Source organism: Rana temporaria, chromosome 1, assembly GCF_905171775.1.
Source record: "Rana temporaria chromosome 1, aRanTem1.1, whole genome shotgun sequence".
Lineage (NCBI taxonomy): Eukaryota > Metazoa > Chordata > Amphibia > Anura > Ranidae > Rana > Rana temporaria.
In genome coordinates, this window is record NC_053489.1 from 216,331,386 (window position 1) to 216,354,170 (window position 22,785).

The 22,785-nt window shown below is 45.2% G+C and overlaps 1 protein-coding gene and 1 non-coding gene across 2 annotated transcripts; one reads left to right on the forward strand and one right to left on the reverse strand.

Moving 5' to 3' along the window:
• Positions 1-1,505: 1,505 nt before the first annotated feature.
• On the reverse strand, positions 1,506-7,444 carry POP5 (POP5 homolog, ribonuclease P/MRP subunit). Its single transcript, XM_040350220.1, has 5 exons — positions 7,339-7,444; positions 7,115-7,257; positions 3,414-3,563; positions 1,870-1,953; positions 1,506-1,784 (listed from the first exon to the last, which is right to left on the reverse strand). Exons 1-5 carry the CDS (start codon positions 7,353-7,355, stop codon positions 1,702-1,704), a joined length of 477 nt encoding a protein of 158 aa, XP_040206154.1. The 5' UTR covers positions 7,356-7,444; the 3' UTR covers positions 1,506-1,701.
• Positions 7,445-12,936: 5,492 nt separating this feature from the next.
• LOC120925634 lies at positions 12,937-13,107 on the forward strand. The gene has a single exon (XR_005746860.1). It is a non-coding gene; the product is annotated as a U1 spliceosomal RNA (small nuclear RNA).
• Positions 13,108-22,785: the final 9,678 nt, after the last annotated feature.

Here is a 22,785-nt window from a genome sequence, read left to right on the forward strand (position 1 = left end):
TTGGTTGGGTGCTCAACCTTTAGAAGCAAGCCTTGGTTCATACTCAATGCCTGAAGTACTTAGGCTTAGTTTTCAATACGGCTCAGGAAGATTTTGCTCTAGCATGAGAAATACCTGTATTTCTGATCCCAGGGGCAGTCCCTGTTGGCATATCTTGATTCATCCTTGCATGAAGATGCTGTGCAAGATCATAGCTACTATTCATTGCAGTGCTTATATCCAGTTTCATTCCAAAGCGCTTCAACTCAGAATTCTATTTCTATAGGACAAACGGCAGGAGTCATTTGATCTGTCAATGTATCCGACTCTCCAGATGGGATCAGCTATGGAATGGCAGATATCCATGCAGGTTGGCTTCCTTCCGTTTTCAAGGTCTTGATGGTAGATGCCAGCCCACTAGGCTGGGGAGAAAGTCTAGAGAATCTCTCAGTTCCGGGAACCTTGTCAAAGGAGCAAAAGTGGTCAACCAACATCTTGGATTTTCAGGTGATTCAGCTGGTGCTCCTGATCTAGTCTGTCTGCCTTTGGGGGGGCAGTGCACAGCTGTGGTATACGGTAGCCATCAAGGAGGAACAAAAAGTTGTGTTTAAAAAGATTTTTATCAGGCAAAAAAAAGTCACATTCCAGCCCTTAACAGTCAGCAGCTGAATCTGGGCCCTTCACTTGGAGGTTTTCAGAGATTAGTTTTGTCTGCAGGGGGGGGCGACAACACTACTGGCATGCAGGGTTGTATGGGAGTCCTTCTCCCAGCACTCAGGGGAAGAGGAGAGCAGGCAGCCGGATCAGAGCACAGGGAACATCACTGGCAGCTTTAATTTCAATTGCCGTGTGCTCCCCACAGCCCCGCCTCCTGGTACCATGACTTTGACAGATCACCCATCCCAGTCACGAGTGACGTGTATCAAAGTTCTCCGGCCAGTGCTGTATGCGACGCCAAGAGGCGGCAACACACTGCAATTGAAACAAAAGCTGTGATGGTTCTCGGAACCCTCATCCATCCACTTCCTCTCCCCCAGCATGATGACATGGGCAGGCTGCATTGACTGGTACAGGTAGGCCGCACTGAAGGGCACAGATAAAGTTGTTAATTTTTATAACTTAATTCTGCATAAAATATTTAACTCATTTCATGAGATAATTTATGAGAGCATGGTTTAAGGGCGTGGCAACTAACCCTTGAGGCTTGGCTAGTAGCTCAGGACTTGACATTTTGAGCCCTGCACAAAAGCCTGAGTATTTGGTAAAGGTGGCTTTCTTCGTCTTTACACACATCCTGGCTATACTGGGGTTATAGCCCGATTGGGGTAAGGTCCTCTTAGCACACCTATTTTTTGTTCTATGTTTAGTACAATGCAGCAATCTGGATGTGGCATATAGCTGAGCAGAGGTCATTTTTTTTTGAGCAGTAGCGTTTGTAGATTTTAGTTTCTATAGCACAGTCCATGGCATTGTTCCATACTTTACACAGAAAATTGCATCCGATAGAAATTCCACAGATATGTTAATGAATAGTGATCCATTCAAAAGGTTTATTCTTGTATACAAAATATATTTCATAAGTATATAAAACAAGTAATCTGTTTGCTACAATAAACTTAATGTCCAACATTTGTACTGTGAATAAGCAGCCTGTTAACACACCATAGAAAACCTAACTGAACCTTAGTATCCACCTGCATTGTCATTTGGCAAATCAATCAGTTACTCCATCTCTTCATACTCTGGCTCTTCCACATTTTGTAAGGAACAGCTGGCTATAGACTTACGGATCGCTTCCTTCTCACCTGGTTTGGGAGAAAGAAAAAAAAAAAGTCAATCAGTTGCAAACATTTCCGAACTGCCATTTAAAAAATGACAAGGTATACTTACTAGGAGTGGTACAGTTTTTTAATAATCTATTCAACTGTTGTCTGTTGTATTGGATAAGGAATTTCTGACATGAACGTATAGTGCCTGTAAAAATAGAACGCAGTCAGTACTATCCTTGTACACTATAGGTATACGTGGGGTTAAATCTGATCATGGAGCAACACGTTTCATACAAATAAACTCACTTTCCACTAGCATATATCTGATCAGGTTTTAAGGGGTTATTTTTTTTTTCTATTTTATTCCCTGGGTTAGGAGCAAAAAAATGTAAAACCTTTGTTCCCCATGATGTCATCACAGGCACTTCAAAAGAGCCATCACCAGTTGAAGGCGTTTGCAGGGCTCTCTGCGTCTTTTTGGACCGATAGGCACAACCTATTGCACTTCAGATTCCATGAACTACCTACATGCAGGCAGTGGTGGTCCTATGTGGCAGAGAACAGCCTCTCTACGATTCTGAGCTCCAAGGCAGCAGGGCACTGAACAGTGGAAAGGGTCATGGTGGTGCTGAGCAAATCCCAAAAGCATCTGAAACCTCACTCTCCTACTGCAGATAGTGCTGCCTGGTGAACTACAGAAGCGCAGTGAGGCTATATTGTTAGTGCATAAAAAGCAGACCAAGATGACTGAGCCCCACAGCAGTAAGTGCCTATATGCAAAAGGCAACATTTCAAAAGGAGACCCTTTAAGACTAGGTTCACACATGTCCGGTGCAAAATGTCCCCTCATGCGCAGTAGGGAATCGGGCAGTGAAGCCGCAAGGCTTCACTTCCTGATTCCCTCACCGAGGATGGCGGCGGAAGTCGCCGAGGACCTATCGATTGCTCAGCCTCGGCTGCTGACATCGCGGGCACGCTGGACAGGTAAGTGTCCATTTTTTAAAAGTCAGCAGCTGCCGTATTTGAAGAGAGGGCGACAGCAGCATGGAGGCAGTCAAAATTATAATATTGCGCCATTAAATGTAATCATTAGGAAGGCAACTCATAGAATGAGTCTCCAACTGACACGGTAATAAGATAAAGTCACATCTTGTTTCAATTCCTGCATTACACATTTCTCAATGGCCAGTAACAATGCCCTAAAGCTGTATACCCTAAACCAGGGATCCTTAAACTACGGCCCCCCAGCTGTTATAGAACTATACATCCCATGAGGCATTGTAACACACTGACATTTACAGACATGACTAGGCGTGATGGGAATTGTAGTTCCTGAACAACTGGAGGGCCGTAGTTTGAAGACCCCTGACCTAAACAAACACTCAGGTTGCAAATACAGAATTGACAACTTACATCCGAGACTTCTCACAGTTTAATATACTTGAGACATTGGGGGTTATTTACTAAAACTAGAGTGCAAAAGCTGGTGCAACTCTGCATAGAAACCAGCGTCCATGTTTTATGGTCAAAGCCTAAACAAGCTAAAGATAAAAGCCGATTGGCTACCATGCACAGAGGCACCAGATTCTGAACGCTCCAATTTTAGTAAATCCACCCCCTCCCCTTTATCTTTGTGGATCAGCACGAAATGGACAGTTTTCTTACCTGCAACATGTAATGTGTTTATTAAACAAGGATACCGCTGACCTCTGTTCTCTAGGCTGGTGATAAAAGGAAGGGATGACCATAGGAACTGGTGGTAATCTTTCCGGCATCGAAGGAGGATTATGCCAGTGTATGCATTAAGGTATTTCACTACAACATAAATCATAGGAGAATAGTTTATGATAAGAGTACATCAGTATCAATATACTGTGCTAAAGTCAGAAAGTTTACCAAAGCAACTTTAAAGAAGAACTCCAGCTTTTGCTCCCCAAAACAGATGCATTGTGAATGTAAATGAATCACAACCCGTGTCCAACTTACCTACTTTAGCTGTATAAAGCAGGTTTCTATGTCTGTCACGCCTCCACCTGGCTGAATTTCAAAGTTCTGACTTCCTGTTTCCTTCCTTTGCCAGTCCAGATTAGGGATGAGCTCAGGTGTGTTCGCACAGTCCACGTGCAGAGCCCGCCAGGAAGTCAGCACCGCGCTGCGCTAATCACAGGCAGGGAGACATTTCCCGATCTCTACAGCCATGCATCGGGACGATGTCTCCTTGCCTGTAATTAGCGCAGCATGGTGCCGACTTCCTGGCGGGCTCTGCATGTGGACTGTGCGAACACGCAGGAGCTCATCCTTGGTCCTGATACTACATGTCCCAGGGTTTGACAAATTTTCTTGGAATCTAGGAGCCAGCTAAAAAAGTTAGGAGCCAGAAAACGGACCCCGTCCCGCCAAGCTCGTGCGCAAAAGCGAACGCATAGGTGAGCAGCGCCCGCATATGTAAACGGTATTCAAACCACACATGTGAGGTATCGCCGCGATTGGTAGAGTGAGAGCAATAATTCTAGTCCTAGACCTCCTCTGTAACTCTAAACATGCAACCTGTAGAATTTTTTAAACGTCGCCTATGGAGATTTTAAAGGGTAAAAGTTTGTAGCCATTCCACGAGCGGACGCAATTTTGAAGCTTGACATGTTGGGTATCAATTTACTCGGCGCAACATTATCTTTCACAATATAAAAAGAAATTGGGCTAATTTTTTTAACCACTCCCATACCGGGCCTATTTTGGCACTTCTCTCCTACATGCATAAATCATAATTTTTTTGTTAGAAAATTACTCAGAACCCCCAAACACTATATATGTTTTTTTAGCAGACACCCTAGGGAATAAAATGCTGGCCATTGAAACTTTTTATCTCGCACAGTATTTGCGCAATCATTTTTCAAACGCCTTTTTTTGGGGAAAAAACAGTTTTGTGAATTAAAAAATAACAAAACAGTAAAGTTAGCCCAATTGTTTTGTATAATGTGAAAGATGAAGTTACGCCGAGTAAATAGATATCTAACATGTCACGCTTTAAAATTGCGCACACTCATGGAATGGCGCCAAACGTCAGTACTTAAAAATCTCCATAGGCGTCGCTTATTTTTTTTTTTACAAGTTACAAATTTAGAGTTACAGAGGAGGTCTAGTGCTAGAAGTGTTGCTGGCGCTCTAACGCACACGGCGATACCTCACATGTGTGGTTTGAACGGCGTTTACATATGTGGGCGGGACTTACGTGTGTGTTCGCTTCTAAACGCAAGCTACCGGGGACAGGGGCGTTAAAAAAAAAAAATGTATTATGTTATTTTTCATTTTACTCGATTTCTTTTATTTTCACACTTTTTGTCATTTTTTTTTTTTTTATCACTTTTATTCCTATTACAAGGAATGTAAACATCCCTTGCAATAGGAATGTTTGTGACAGGTACTCTTTATGGAGAGATGCGGGGTCAATAAGACCCCACATCTCTCCTCCAGGCTGGAAAGCATTAGATTGTGGAAAAAAAATTCACCGATCTAATGCTTTCAGCCGCGATTGCGGCTGTGTTTACATTCCAGGACCCGGGCGTGATGTCATAACATCGCGCCCGGGCCTCCGACGATCATAGAGATGACTGGTGACCATCTGATCACAGTCTACTCTATGGTTTCCATTGGACGCCGGCGGATCGTTTCTCCGGGTCTCCGATGGCAAAGGAGAGCCCGGAGAAGCACCGGATGGCGGCGGGAGGGCGGCGTCCCCTCCCGCCGTCTATAAGAACGATCGATCTTATGGTGCAGGGATTCGCTGGCTGAAGAGATGGATATCTGAATGATGCCTGTAGCTGCAGGCATCATTCAGATATCCCCACTGAAAGTCCAGGACGTCATATGTCGTATATGACGTCCTTGGGCGGGAAGTGGTTAAATAAGTGTTTCCCCCCCAAAAAAGTGCGCTTGCAAGACCGCTGCACAAATACGGTGTGACAGAAAGTATTGCAACGACCACCATTTTATTCTCTAGGGTGTTAGAATAAAAAATATATATAATGTTTGGGTGTTCCAATTAGAGGAAAGGAGATGGCAGTGAAAAACACACTAGAACTGCTGTTTTACTTGTAATGCCAACGGCCACCACAAGATGGTGCCAGATCACAGAAGGCCGCAAAGCCGTAGCCTCAATTACCTCCCCTGTCGCGCGATCGCGGCGGGCCCCGCCAGCAATTGAGCCCGCGGCTTTGCGGCCCAATTTTTGGTCGCAGTTGCGATCAGGCGCCTGGATTTTTTGAGCCCTGATATGTACCATGATCCTTTGAGCCTCTGTAGTTTTAGAGCAGGCTATGGGAGCGACTTGTAGCAGTTCTGGGAGTTGATGGGGGGGGGTTACAGGAGAGTCAGGACGCCCACTAACACACAGCTACTTTATCTGCAACGTAGAGCATCCTGTAGTCCAAGGGAGGGGCGAGCACGACACTCCACACCAGGGAGAAAGCCTCGCATTACTGTGTGGAGTTACAGACAGAAGAACAGGAAGTGAGGGTTTCTCAGAAGAAATAAGGACATTTAAAAGCAAAAATCGAAGGATGAGGTAAGTGAAGGAGGACTGCACTGAGGTAAAGGAAGCTATTTAGGGAAAGGAAAAAAAAAAAAGTACCTTTATAACCCCTTTAAAACACTCCCAAAAGTGGGGGACATTTATGATGTGCAATGAGGGGAGGGGGCTGTGGTAGGGAACCATCTCTTCCTAGAATAATCAATAGTTCTAGCAAGCGGCGAATCACAATAATTAATGTATTTGAGAACTGCAAGTAGGCATAAAAATACCGTATGTCTACTTTTATTGCAAGTTTTTTAAAGTTAAAGGGAGAGAGGGGGTACACTGTACCCACTGATCATTAGGCAGAACAGTGATCTGCCTATGTAAAAAAAAAAAAAGGCAGATCGCCGTTGACATGAGGGAAGGGATGGAATTTGTGTTGCTGCAAAGGGAATAAAAGTCCATCTCTTCCACTAGTAAAAGCAGCTCCCACAGTATACATAAACACTGACTAGGCACACAGGTAACCCTTTGATCGCTCCCGATAACCCCTTCTCAGCCAGTGTCAGTGAATATTTTTTAGCACTGTATTAGTGACACTTGTCCCCAAAGAGTGTCAAGTGTCAGTTAGTGTCAAAGTCTGTTGCAAAAGCGCAGTCCCGCAATAAGGTAAATCCTCCAGAGGTCAAGTGGTTAATCTGAGCTCTTTATTCAGTAGCACCAGAATGGTCAGTAGGATATGCTGACAGTGATTTACAGGGGACAATCTATATAGCCACCTTCTACTGTATAGACTGCCAGTACATAGAAGCAGCCTTGTGCCCATGTTAATGCCATTGATAAATGGTGTGCTCACCTGTGAGGGCTATAGATGCAGCCGCAGCCCCGAAGTCGCCATGCAGGCGAGCCACTGCCTCCTTCACATTGTACAGCACCGTGCCCTGCGACAGGTTCTGCCTCCGGCGGGGGTCCTCCAGCACCAGCTCACACAGGAAGTACCTGCACACAGCACAGAAGTCAGAGCACCGAATACAAACTATTACTGCAGGCTGGGGCGCACTACCGGTACCATTCACTTACCGAGACTTAAACCGCATGGCAACCTCCTATAAACAAGCCCGTTTACCATAGACGTGCTGTATATAGACGTCGGAAGGACGTCACTTCCGGTAAGTGGCAGCAGTGAGAGGCGGCCATGCTGCTTGTGGGAAAAATAAGACTCTGCCATTCATTAGATGCTCTGCTAGAGAATTTCACTTGTAAACACTATGCTTACATTTAGCTTGTTACACTTTAAATTAAATAATAAAATAACTAATTAAGAAGAATAAACGAGGAGCTGAAAATGCGGGTGTAAAAAAGCAAAATTTTTGCTTTATATTTGGAAAGATTTAAAGCAGACCTTCAGTCATTTCTTCAACATTCCATCTATTAAAGTGGTTGTAAACACTTACAGACCACGTTTACCTACATATAAGCCTAGATTAAGGCTTACCTGTAGGTACAAGAAATATCTCCTAAACCTACATGGTTTAGGAGATATTTGCAAAAGACTGCACCGATGTCTACGGCGCGCAGGCGCACTGAGCGTGCCCCTGCTAACGGCTATCATGCTGTAAGTGGCGGTGCATGCGCGGGAGTGACGTCATCGCGGCTCTGGAGCCGCGATACCCGAAAGTTACTCCAGTAGACATGGTGGTGATGGAGGAGGCGAACGTGGTCGGCTGCGGGGGCTTCAATCTATCTCAGTTAAGTACTTCATAATAAGATAGTATGCTATGCTATAGGTTAACTTCCTCTTTAAATCTTATTAAATCTTCTGCCCTTGTTGTTTTAACGTTGTATAGTAAAACATTTTCTTTCTGCCAGTAAATACCTTATACAGCCCACTTCTCCTTTCTTGTCTAGTAAAAAGCCTAGGCTTATGACACCATTAACAGCTCTCACTCTCCTCAACGTTTGCCAGGAAGGGGAGAGGGAAGAGTCATAAGAGGGCCAATGAGAGCTGCAGAGTTGGAGGTGTGCCTCTGTGTAAATCCAGGAAGTGAACATGCAGCAGCTTCAGCTGCCCACAGTTAAAATGGTTGCAGTCAGACTCAGTGGAGGGACATTTCTGCAACATATTTGGCAAGTACAGAATCACAGTATATAAAAAATAATCTGCAAAGTGGTTGGAGGGAAGCTTCAGAATGGCAAAGATGTGTTTTTTTTGTTTTTGTTTTTTAAATAGAGTGGCAAGGGATTAGAACACCTGTCCTGTTAGACTCGAGGCAACCTTCAGGGCGCCAACCCTCTGAAGAGCAATCCTTCATGGATTGCTCTTAAAAAGGAAGTAAACTCTGCACTCCTTATTGCGATTTTCATCTCATGTGATATGAAAACAAATTTGCAATCATTGCATAGTATAATGTATATATAATCACTGTTTACTTACTGTTTTTTAGTAGTTTGTAAAAAAAAATTAAATTCAGGGATTCGGCAAGCGCCATCTTGAGTATTGTTTCTGACTGATCTTTGAATGTGATTTCCACCCTTCCTTAATTCCCCTGCTATAATCTTGCGCATGTGCGATCATTTATTATCCAATTCTCTTTCTCAAGATAATTGCCGCTATAGGAGTCAGTTTACCATGGCAGTTACTCCCCCTATGACGTCACACAGTCACGAGGGAAGAATCAGGAAGGTGAACGGCCAGTCTTGCGAGTCTGCAAAGCTGTGCCACAGACAGCGGTACACTCGTTAACGTTATGCTGTGGATAAAGTAATGGCACACTGAGTGTGCCGTGAATCGCAGGACGGAAAGCGCATGCGCCAGGGACTTAATCAAACTTCACAGGATGGATTGCAAGCAATTGAAACAAGTAATTGAAAATAATTTCACAGGCAGCAATCAATAGGTTTGTTTATGAAGAGTGCAACGTGCTAAAGTTGCTTTGGAGAGTTTACAACCACTTTAAGATATCCCAACTGTCCCTGATTTCGAGGGACTGTCCCTGATTAGAAACAAAGTCCCTCTGTCCCTCTTTCCTCCTCATTTGTCCCTTAATTTGGTCTGATCTATATAGTTGTATATAAAATGCACTTTTCATCTTTCAAAAACTGTTACCCGGTGCTAAACCTTTCATCCAATTTCTAAATTGCTGCATTTGTAAATGTCAAAAGCCAATATATATATATATATATATATATATATATATATTTATGGGTTTAATCAATCATTTTTTTGTATAATTCTCTTTTAACCACTTAAGACCCGGACCAAAATGCAGGTAAAGGACCTGGCCAGTTTTTGCGATTCGGCACTGCGTCGCTTTAACTGACAATTGCGCGGTCGTGCGACGTGGCTGCCAAACAAAATTGGCGTCCTTTTTTTCCCACAAATAGAGCTTTCTTTTGGTGGTATTTGATCACCTCTGCGGTTTTTATTTTTTGCGCTATAAACAAAAATAGAGCGACAATTTTGAAAAAAATAAAAACAATATTTTTTCCTTTTTGCTATAATAAATATCCCCCAAAAATATATAAAAAAACGATTTTTTTTCCTCAGTTTAGGCCGATACGTATTCTTCTACCTATTTTTGTAAAAAAAATCACAATAAGCGTTTATCAATTGGTTTGCCCAAAATGTATACTGTTTACAAAATAGTGGGTAGTTTTATTGCTTTTTTATTAAAAAAAAATTTTTTTTACTACTAATGGCGGCGATCAGCAATTTTTTTCGTGACCGTGACATTATGGCAGACCCATCGGACAATTTTGACACATTTTTGGGACAAGTGTCATTTTCACAGCAAAAAATGCAATATAAATGCATTGTTTACTGTGAAAATGACAATTGCAGTTTGGGAGTTAACCACTAGGGGGCGCTGAAGGGGTTAAGTGTGACCTCATATGTGTTTTTAACTGTAGGGGGGCGGGGCTGGACATGTGACGTCATTGATTGTGTTTCCCTATATCAGGGAACTCACGATCAATGACAGCGCCACACTGAAGAATGGGGAAGCTGTGTTTACACACAGCTCTCCTCGTTCTTCAGATCTGGGGACTTATCGCGGGACTCCAGCGGTGATCGGGTCCGCGGGTCCCGCAGCCGCGGTCACGGAGCTTCGGACTGGGCACTTAAAGAGGATGTACAGGTACGTGCTTGTGCCCAGCCATGCCATTCTGCCGACGTATATGTGCAGGAGGCGGTCCTTAAGTGGTTAAGGGGGCATGGCAGGGGGTGTGTCCTATACCTGCATCCCTTGCTAATAGGTGTCCCTCATTACCATCTCAAAAAGTTGGGAGATATTCTTAAGAGGGCATTTAACAGGCAGTAATGAGGTGTTATGTTGCCTCCTCACTGCCTTTTTTAGCCCCTAAATACCCACACCACTGCAGCTGTGGCACGGCCCTATTTAGGTGAATGAGTCTTGTTCAGTGGGCAGTACTGTGATGTATACTGTAAGCGTATACAAGGCCTTAGGGAGATCCCCCTATCAATTTGTCCTGCTTACCTTTAGCACTGAGAGAGAAAGTAAAAGAAAGTTCCCAATTTTGATTTGTTACCAGAAAAGGAATAGAAGGGAAATCTTCCAATAGGGACGTTAGTTTTGGTGAAAACCAGGGGTTCCCTCACTTCAGAGGGATTTCCTCTCACTTCCTGTATTGGCTATAGAGCAGGAAGTGAAGGAAAATCTCCTCAATAATAAAAAAAAAAACATGACAGGAGCTATAACCTTCCTTTACTCTATCCAAAATGAAAAAAAAAAGTTTTGCCTTTAGTTCTACCCTAAAGCCTGAAGCCCTGTACACACGATCAGTTTGTCCAATGATGAAAAAATCTGTGAAAACATTTTTTTCTATGGATAAAAAAACGATAGAAAAAAACGATCGTCTGTGTGGAAGTCCATCGGTCAAAAATCCATGCATGCTCAGAATCAAGTCGACGCATGCTCGGAAGCATTGAACTTCATTTTTCTCAGTACGTTGTAGTGTTTTACATCACCACGTTTGGACACGGTCGGATTTTTGACCAATGTTGTGTAGGCAAGACTGATCAAAGTCAGCTTCATCGGATATCCGATGAAAAAATCCATCGGACTAGATTCCATCAGATATCTGATCGTGTGTACAGGGCTTAAGGGTCAGTTCACACTGGAATCGCACAGAAACACAGTCAGCTGGGTGAATTGAATGGGCTGAAATCACACTGGATTGCTCTAAAAGTAGTGCATGTGCTACTTTTAAAAACACACTGTAAACAGATCACATGGTACTGCGGTACCATGCGATCCAGTGCAGGCAAACGTTTCCCACACTGTGTTCTGGTGTGAACAGGCCCCAACTGCAGATTTTAGTGATCCAAGTGGACCAAGCCAGTGTAAAAAAAAATCTCGACCTATAAAATTCCTTGATCGCGTCACTTCCAGTGAGACTAAGTCAGCAAGCAGTTGTTCCCGGGTCTTTACCGTGCATGCGTGACTTTACTGCTGTTTTATCGCGCATGAGCGGATGCAATTTTCAGGTCCAGAAAAATTATAGACCCGAGCGGGTGGGTGGAGCGGCGAGTTTGTTTAAACTCGTCATCGGCATCACCGCGTCCAGCCGCACCCCCAGCCCCTAGGCTGTTTTTTCTACTAACCCGTACGAAAGGAAAGTGGGAGATAGAGCGGTGCTTGTAAAGGGGGGCGGGCCGCACACAGTGCTATGCAAGCACCGCTCTATCTCCCTCTCCCACTTTCCTTCCGTACGGGTTAGTAAGGAACAGCCTAGGGACAGGGGCGGAGCTGCCGATGACGAGTTTAAACAAATCTGCCGATCCGATCTGCCCACCCGTTCAAGTCTATAATTTTTATGGTCTCGAAAATTACATCAACGCATTTGCGCGATAAAGCAGTGGTGAAGTCACGCATGCGCGTAAAGCCCCGAGAACAGCCATTTCATGATGTAGCCACACCGGAAGTGACGTGGTCGAGACTTTTCATGAGTCCAGGATTTTTTTAGAACACTGGTCCAAACAAACTATTTCCTTTGCTAACACATGCAGAAACTGAAAGCATACCTCCCAACTTTTCAACATTGTACTGTGGGTGGGACATTAAAGTTCTTGAGCGGGGGGGGTTAACGAACATTGAAGTTGTTGAGGGGGGGGGGGTGCTGCCGCGGGGGATGCCAATGTTTGAACATTGTGGACACTGGCAGGGTTCCCATACATTAGAAGTGACAGCATTCCAGTCTCTCCCAGGTCCCAGAGGGAGGGACGGGGGAGGGAACAAATGCAGCAGTTAAAGCAATTGTTACCCCAACACTTTATATTCCTTGTATGTTCCTGCTGTGCCATGTACCTATATGAGAAAGTATCCTGTTCTCTTTGTAGTACTTCCTTTGTGTGAAACCCCTGGTGTTCCTGCTAGTCCCCTTGCTTTCCTATTAAAACCTGACCACACTGAGCAGGAGAGCACATCATAGTCAGTTCTCTAGCTATGCTCGGAACTCAGCCTGCTCTCCTCCAATGATCAGACTTGTCCTGACACGCCCCCACTGCACAGAAATTCACTGGGAAGCTCAGTGTGCTGCTGCTTCTCCCCCCAGCTCATAAGCCACTGAGAATAAAGGGGATGTGATCACTTATAACAAAGGGGGACATTTTATTTTTGATATCTATACAAAATGTTTTTTGCCTTTCATTTCTATTTTAAACTTACCTGGCAGGGGAGACACCATGATCATGAAGGTGGTTCTCCCAGGGCGAGGCTCGGCCATTGCACTCTGGCCGTGCTGATCGTGGTGTCTTCCCTGCCGCTTTTCGGCCTTTTGGCTAAGATCAAGTGTAGTATCTGTTCTTATCAGTTGTTAGAGGAGCGCTGAAGCACCTCCGTTGGGAGGGTGGATGCAATCCAATAACGTAATAGCACCTGGAAGGGTGGTTTCAGCAGGGGCTATGCCGGGCTACCCGACAGTACTGGGGGAAGGCCACTAGTCGAGTCTGAGCCATCTGGAAGGGTGCTCTTGGTGAGGATGGGTGCTGCACTTAGTCTGGTCTTTTTGCCGAGTTTTAGTCTGGCCTTCTGGCTGGCTGGTGTAAGTGCTATCTCTGTCGGCGATCCGGTAGGAGAAGCTGGTACTGCCCTGAGAGTAGACGGGGTAAGGCCATGCAAATCCGCCGGGTTGACGGGGGGTCTGGAAAGGCTAGTATTGGTGGAGGCTGTTATCTGAGTGGCAGTTCTCCCCAAGAAAACCTTGAAGGGCTCTCTAGCTGGCAGGGGTGGAGGGCTGCACTGGCCGGTCGGGGGGTCGGATATGGAACGAAAAGCCTATGGTGCATGTGCCCCTGGAGTGGCAGTCCAGGGGTATCTGAAGATCACTGTGTGTGAGGGACACTTTGATTTAAGATACCACGGTCACTGCACCAGATACACGCTTTTTTTAGCACCTGCCTCCTGGGCCGGGCCTTTTGGCCGGGAGGAGAATTTTTTATTCCTGGCCGGAGGGCCTGGTCATTGTTTCACCACAATGGCCACTTCTTTCACTCTCCTCTCCACTATCCCTTCCCCCACTTTATTTTATTTAAGCCTGTGTTTGTCACTTTTTTGTCTTTTTTTGTTGTGCACGTTTTGTCACTGTGTGATTAGTAGGGTGCCGGTCCTCGGGCCAGCCCTGAACGTCTTGGGAGTGGGTGGACATGGCCTTCTGGCTTAGTTCACTTGCTCTTATGGGGTCTCCCTTCGGGGGAGCCCCACCTAGTACTGGGAGGGTTCTGTTTCGGCAGTCCCTCCGAGGAAGTTGTGTCCGTGTCGGGGGATCAGGGTTTTGGGTCCTTTCTTCACAGGAGGACCACTTGACGTTGCACCCGTCTGCACGTTTTTGTGAACACTCTTTATGTGTGTGCACATTTTTTCTGCACCGGGTGGAGTTTTTTTGGGTGTTCACACGCCATAGGCTTTTAAAAAAAAACATTTATTTTAAACTGAATGGATCATTTTACAAGGTGATCGTTTACAATTACTTTAAATTCTGCTTTAACAGTGGACAGTGCAGTCTCCAGTATGCTAGCTTGGAGGGTGGAGGAAACAGGAAACCCGGGGCAGTGATCGTGGCACCAGACAAACCTGGAATTTAGGCAAGGATTAAAAGATAAAGAAGCTGCATGCTCAGTAAGTGATTACATCATCTGCTGAAAGTACTTACAAAAACTGAGGGTTTAATATCACTTTATGCCAGAGCACATAGAAAAACATAGGTCAGATTGTGCAGGTGGTTAAGTTTAATTTTGACACTTATTTATTTATTAAGTTTATTTTTGACACTGATTTTATTTGACTACCAAAATCAGCTTTCCTTGGAGGAGGATCAGATTCTCCCCTATATGTGGTCTGTGGAGTGAACTGGATCTAATGGAGTCCTATCACAACACAAGGTTCATCTCCAGAACTAGGACCTACTGACAGATGTCTGATCAGGGCTTTTTTTCAGGGGAACTTGGTGGAACTCAGTTCCACCACCTCTGGCTCAGACCCTTTGGTGCCTGCTCACCACAATCACTTGTAAACACAGAAGTCTGGTTTCTGTGCTTACAAGTGACAGCTCTGCACTCTGGGCCATATTCTGAGTAAATCTCCGCCAGCTTCGCTTAGGGCACTTACACTCCGCTGTCCCAACTTACTGGAGCAGGTGTTGTATTCCCCAACCACTTGCTCCATAAGTTGGGACAGCGGAGTGTAAGTGTCCCGGCGTAGCCTGGCGGATCTCCAAGGGGGCGGCTTCTATTCAAATGAAGCGCGCCCCCGATACAAAAGAACTGGGCATGCGCCGGGCTGCAAAAAGCCCAGTGCGCATGCTCCAGTTCTCGGCGGAAAACGTCAATGACGCCGACGTGTGCGTCATTGACGTAAAGTCGTATTCAAGAACGACTTACGTAAACGACGTATCCGACGAAAAAACACGACGGGGACCCGACGCCATCCGTAACATGGCCTACGCGAGACTTGCGGAAACTTACCCCTCATATAGCAGGGGTAAGTTTCCGCTTACGCAAACGACGTTAGCGACGGTTACGCGACGCGAACTCGTTCGTGAATCGGCGTAGAAGGATCATTTGCATACGCAAATGACTCCTTCACTTAAATGCCATCTAGCGGCGGCCGGCGTCATTGCATTTAAGATCCGCCAGTGTAAGTGACTTACAGATGGCGGATCTTAAGTGTATCTATGCAAAACTGATTCTGAGAATCAGGAGCATAGATACACGGGTCAAAAAAGGGAGTTACGATGGAGTATCCTGAGTTACTCCATCGTAACTTTACTCAGAATATGGCCCTCTGTGTGTAACCCCCTGAACTCTGCACTCTGTATATAATGCAATCCTGGTATTTAATGCCCCTTTAAGCCCCTCCTACTGTTTGTGAAATTTGACTGACCACACCCACTATTTAATGTGATTTGGAGGGTGTGTGCGGGTGGAGGGGTTTTGGGGGGTTGAGTTCCAGCACCTATTGTTTGAGAAAAAAAAAGCCTTGTGTCTGATGAACCCCAAACAGTATGGAGAGCAAAGCTTTTTTTCTCAGAAAATAGGTGCAGGAACTCAACCACGACCCCGTTCAGATTTCACAAACAGTAGAAGGGTCTTAAAGGGGCATTAAATACCAGGATTGCATTACATACAGAATGCAGAGTTCAGGTGGTTACACACAGAGTGCAGAGCTGTCACTTATAAACACAGAAACCAGACTTCTGTGTTTACAAGTGATTGTGGAGAGCAGGCACCAAAGGGTCTGAGCCAGAGGTGGTGGAACTGAGGGCCTAATCCTCAAAAACCCGGCGCAACGTAACTTTTGCCATTTAAGTTACACCGCCGCAAAATCTCTACCTAAGTGCCCGATCCACAAAGCACTTACCTAGAAATTTTGAGCGGTGTAACTTAAATCCGTCCGGCGCAAGGCGTTCCTAATTTAATGGGGCGAGTCCCATTTAAATTAGGCGCGCTCCCACGCCGGACGTACTGCGCATGCTCCCGACGTCATTTTCCCGACGTGCTTTGCACGGTTTTACGTTGCGCCGGGTTTTGAGAATCGCGACGGGCGTAAAAAAAAAACAAGTTGCGGCGGAAAAAAAAAAAATGACAGCGACGCGGGATAGAAGGGTCTACTTTTACAAAGTGTAAACAGTTTAGGCCTTGTAAAAGCAGCCCTAATATTGCGACGGCAAACTAATACTTACGGAGAAAAAACGAAGCTTAAAAGCTTCGTGGATCTCCGTAAGTGCTAATTTGCATACCCGAAGCGGCATTTCAACGAGAATTGCCCCCAGCGGCGGCCGAGGTACTGCATCCTAAGATCCGACAGTGTAAAACTATTACACCTGCCGGTTCTTAGGAATATCTATGCGTAACTGATTCTATGAATCAGCCGCACAGATAGAAACAGGGATACGACGGCGTATCAGTAGATACGCCAGCGTATCCTTTTTGTGGATTACCCCCTGAGTTCCCCCAAGTTCCCCCTGAAAAAAAGCCCTGATGGAGAGAAAGGAGAAGTGGCGTTTAATACCAGGCCATCCTCATTTTTCAACATTTTAGAAGTCAGAACAAGACAATCAGATTGAGATCTTCTGACTGGCCCATATTCTCAGTGAAGTTACGATGGAGTAACTCAGGATACTCCATCGTAACTCCCTTTTTTGGCTCGTGTATCTATGCTCCTGATTCTTAGAATCATTTTTGCATAGATACACTTAAGATCCGCCATCTGTAAGTCACTTACACTGGCGGATCTTAAATGCAATGACGCCGGCCGCCGCTAGATGGCATTTAAGTGAAGGAGTCATTTGCGTATGCAAATGATCCTTCTACGCCGATTCCCGAACGAGTTTGCGTCGCGTAACCGTCGCTAACGTCGTTTGCGTAAGCGGAAACTTACTCCTGCTATATGAGGGGTAAGTTTCCGCAAGTCTCGCGTAGGCCATGTTACGGATGGCGTCGGGTCCCCGTCGTGTTTTTTCGTCGGGTACGTCGTTTACGTAAGTCGTTCTTGAATACGACTTTACGTCAATGACGCACACGTCGGCGTCATTGACGTTTTCCGCCGAGAACTGGAGCATGCGCACTGGGCTTTTTGAAGCCCGGCGCATGCCCAGTTCTTTCGCATCGGGGGCGAGCTTCATTTGAATAGAAGCCGCCCCCTTGGAGATCCGCCAGGCTACGCCGGGACACTTACACTCCGCTGTCCCAACTTATGGAGCAAGTGTTTGAGGAATACAACACCTGCTCCTGTAAGTTGGGACAGCGGAGTGTAAGTGCCTTAAGCGCAGCTGGCGGAAATTTACTCAGAATATGGGCCACCGTGTTTAAGCATTCATGGAATCAACACATTTGACAAAGATCAGCTACTTGAAAGGCATGCAGAAGCATCATAAACTAAAGCTTAACTAGCCATGGGTCTCTAAAGGACTTCTTATGAGGCCCTGTCATAAATGGTAATGTCGTAAAATGTCACATCATAAATGGTTCAGTGTGCAGTTTAGGAAAACACATCTATAAGACGTGGGCTTTTGACCTATAACTGAACTTCCACAGTCAAACGCCATTCAACTCCCATAATTCCTACTGTAATAGAGATACCTTCCCAAAAAGTGTTTATATATATGTACGCTAGTAAAACACATTGGGGCAGATCCACAAAGATCTGCACCGGCGCAGCGTATCTGAGATACGCTACGCCGCCGTAACTTACTTGGCTTTGGTTTGAATCCTGAAAGAATTTGCGCCGTAAGTTACGGCGGCGTAGTGTATCTCTCGCGGCGTAAGGGCGCGGAATTCAAATACGGCGAGTAGGGGGCGTGTTTCATTTAAATTAAGTGCGTCCCCGCACCGAACGAACTGTGCATGCCCCGTCCGTCAAAACTCCCAGGGTGCATTGCTCCAAATGACGTCGCAAGGACGTCATTGTTTTCAATGTGAACGTAAATGGCGTCCAGCCCCATTCATGGACGACTTACGCAAACGAATTTAAATTTTCAAAATTATACGCGGGAACGACGCCCATACTTAACATTCAGTACGCCACCAGATAGCAGCTTTAACTATACGCCGGAAAAAGCCGAACGGAAACTACGTAAATTAATGCGACGGCCGCTCGTACGTTCGTGGATCGTCGGAAATAGCTAATTTGCATACTCGACGCGGAATACGACCGAAACGCCACCCAGCGGCCGCCGGAAAATTGCATCTTAGATCCGACTGCGTACTAAGGCGTACGCCTGTCGGATCTAACACAGATGCCGTTGTATCTTGTTTGGTGGATACCAAAACAAAGATACGATGCGCAAAATTTGAAATTACACGGCGTATCAACAGATACGTCGGTGTAATTTCTTTGAGGATCTGCCCCTTTATGTGGTGTAGCAGTCACACCACTAGTCTATTCTTTTGCAGATCCCGTACAAAAAGGTATGAAGCCATGTGCCTCTCAGTGGTTGCTGGGAGAAAATAAGATTTTTTTTTAATTCACTGTAAAATCATTTTCTTTAGCAGTTCACTGAGGGACACATTTTTTTCCCCTTATGTGGTTGGCTTATGTGGAATCTGGCGTTTTTCAACTTGTAAAATGCTCTGCTCTGAAGCTCCAAAACGGCCAACAAGCAAAACGCCTGAAGCTGTAAAACGCTTGTAATACACTTCTAAAACGTTTTTAAAAAGCTTGTAAAAAATTGAATTATTTTTTTTGAAAACACCCCAAAAAAAAAAACAGTAAATCGCTTAGCCTTTAAGGATTTTTTTCCTGGAAGTTTAGTGGTTTAGTTGTTTGCTCACTATTTCTTCTCCTGAGCTTGTGCTGCACATGAAGGGGCATAGCCACTAGATGGCGCTGTGCCCCTTCTGCTTTGTATAGTTTCCAACCTTCCAGCTGTGCCTGTACATAGAAAAATCTAGTGTCCTCTACAGATTAATACTTAGGCACAAATAACATTTCTATATGTTCCCTATATAAAAGCAAATCTTCACTCTTCAAGGTCAGGTCCACTTTAGCTATAAAGGCTTTGCTTTTGCTTTTTTTTTAAATGACCCCAAAAAACAAAACTGAGGTGATTTGAAAATGAAGTAAAGTCGGATGAAAGAAAATGACTTCACTTTGCAGATAACGCCTGACATTTGTATCTTATATACTTTAACATATTTGGTCAGAGCATACATGTTTATGGCAGTTCTTATGTACACCACTAGATGTCACCTCTCAAATCTAAAAAAAAAAAATACATACTGTCACAGGCCTCTTTCCAATTTCTCTTGCCCATATTTCTTGCTGCATTTTAAAATGCAACATGCAAATTGTTACTGTTCACTGTTCTGTTGCACGTTGATATTTGTAGAGTTGTGTTAGAGATTCCATTCAAATAACCAAAATGGAAAAATGCAGGTCAACACTACAAAATGAATCATACAACCAAACTCAATGGCATGAAGATACTGTATATGCTCTTGTTCATGTGCTTTGCTACATTTTCAAATGCTGCAAAATACATAGCAATGCTATGTATATAATGACCTATTTCTGGTGCATGCACCACAGCATTGGTATGTACAATCAACAAGATATTATATAGTGTTTTAAGGAACTAATCAAAATGTCCCCCTTTTTTCCATTATGGTGTGTGTTATTTGTCCGTGTGTATGTGGGTGTGCACATGTAGGCAAGTGCAGTCTCTATTTCCTATTGTATGTGGCACTCGACCGAAGTGACAATGCAGAAGGGGAAGGCAGTTGTGAGGAAACTCAGTTCCTCTATGACTTCCTGCCGTCACAGGGAGACAGCTGTCCAATTGGTCGCTGGTGCCCCATAAAAACCTTGGTGGCCATCTTGGGTCAGGCAGAGTCTATTTAGGACTTAAGACTCCAGCTTCCCCCCGGTGCACTTTATATGAGTGGTTAGCATAGATACAGGTTCCCCAACTAGTAGGGACAGTGCTTAGCATCAGGGAGAAGTTCCTAAGGAGTAGGAAAAGTGCAGGGTCCTCGTAGGAAGCATCCCTTTTGGGTGCGGAGCAGCCAGGCCGCATTCCTGCTCCTCGCTGCAACAGCATGATCCTCTGCTGTTGTTTGCAAGTGGCTCTGGTTGGCTGTGCCTTCCCATCGTGTCTGTTTGTACCTTAGCTGTGCCTACCCACACACAGTTCTCAAAACCTGGGTATAGGTTTTGACTGTAGGAGGTTGGACCCCAAAGACACAGCCAGGCCCGGATTTACTCCCTTTGCCGCCCCAAGGCCGGGTCCTTCAATGCCGCCACCCCACCTGCGCAGTACGGGGGTACATTATCCGCCGGGGGAATTTTTCGGCAGGACACTGAGAAGGGGGGGGGGGGGGGTGCTGCCAAGAACTATCTCACCTCCTCTTCCCTCTGTTTTTCCTCCTCTCACCATCCGCATGACAGGGGGGAACTCCTGATATGAAAGTGATAGTGTCCTCTCCTCTCAGCCCCGCAGTGCCGCCCCTGCACCCACTGCCGCCCCGAGGCCTGGCCTTGTCGGCCTTGTCTGGAATCCGGCCCTGGACACAGCCCCATCTAACGGCAATACCACCTGGCACATACTAAGCAAACTACGTTTAGCTTAGTGTTCTGAGGATGTAGGACACCTCTCTCTTGCTCTCATAGATCAAGACTTTTATATACACAATAGGACATGCACACCTGTAAAAGCAAAGCAATATAGTACTATAAAGAAATGGAATGAATGCTATAACTTTCATATTAGGGTTTCCTCACAAAACCCCAAAACAGTAACGCCCGGATTAACAAAGCACTTGCGCTGACGTATCTTCAGATACGCCGCGTAAGTGCAAATATGCGCCGTCGTATCTGTGCGCGGGACTCACAAACTAAGATATGCCTAAAAACAGGCTTCATCCCACCGATGTAACTTGCCTACGTCGGCGTAGAGTGGGCGCATATTTACGCTGGACGCATGTGGCGCTCCCATTGATTTTCTATTCAAATATGCAAATGAGGGAGATACGGTGATTCACGAATGTATGTGCGTCCGACGCAGTGCGCATAAAGTCATACGTCCGTCGTAAAGTTATGCCCCATAAAGGAGGTGTAACTCAGCAGCATCCATGCAAAGGGCTGCACCAGGGAACACAAGCCGTCGTATTTTACGTAGTTTACGTTGGACGTGTGTCTGGCTGGGCGTAGGTTACGTTCACGCTGTAGGCAGTGATCCGACGTATCTTAGGCAGTTGTTCCGACGTGATTCTGAGCATGCGCACGGGGATGCGTCCACGGGACGGCGCATGCTCCGTTCGTTATAAGTATCTGTCTGACACTCAGCCCATCATTTGCATGGGGTCACGCCTCATTTGCATGGCTCACGCCCACTTCCACCTACGCCGGCTTACGCCTGAGAAACTCAGCGCAGTTTTGGGAGCAATGGCTTTGTGAATTCCATACTTGCCTCTCTGCGCTGCTTAGGCATAAATGTGCGCCGCTTTCTGTGAATCCGGGCCTATGTGTATATAATAAAAAAAGTCAGCAGACCAGAAAGTTATGTTTCAATTCATGTATATTATTTCATTTTTAATTTGAAAGGTTAGTTTAAAGCCACGCAAAATATATACTATTAATAGTTGCACAAACAAAGCACAAAGCTCTCAGCACCATGAGGAACTAGGCTAGAGCGTATAGGGTTAAACCTAACAGTTAAGCCGATCATATTCAAACATAGCAAGGTGCAGCGAATCTATTGTGCTATAAATGTATGGTGTGGAGAATCTATTGTGCAAAAATGCATGCTGTGGAGAATCTATTGAGGATCTCTACCTTGATGCATTTTGTTCAGCATTACTTTCACTTTCTTCCCTCCATTTCTGCAGCCATCTCTAATCAATGACTAGCTGTGTACTAGAAACTTCTTCCTCACCGTACACTTTTCTAGGAGGACCCTCTTCAAGGTGGACAATAATAGGGCAGCGGGTGGGGCTGATGTCTGGGGCGCTGTACACTGTGGTCTCTCGATGTACTCCTGTCTCCTCACATTGTGGTGGTTGGTTCAGTTGGCAGTGGGTCACTTAAAGGGATACCACCCACATCGTACTTTGTTTACTAAATTTGGTAACATGTCTGCTACCAGAAAGCAGACAAGTTCTCTTGCTGGTGCTGGCAAAAATCCACAGCCTATTTTACATTTTTTGTGTGCCCTTCGTATCCTTGGTTTCCATTATGGTAAGCCTGAAACACTCGGCAACATTTGTTGATTCTCCTCTAAACTTTCTGCATCTGTCTTTACTACCGATCTCTCACTTGACCTCACAGGAATAAAGAAATATCTGACAGAGGTTCCAACCTCCCTCATTCTACTAAAGAAAATCATTTTTGTTTCTGTCTGTGTTGCTTTAGGAGAGTTCCACTTGCTTGCTGTCTGGTAAACATTTATCAGCAAAATAAGACGTGAGTTTAAATCTCTGTAATGGAGCCCTTGATAGTAGTACAAACATGACAGGGGTACCAACCTCTCCTTACTTTATCCAAAACTAGGCCTAAGTGACTCCCCCTAGGTGGC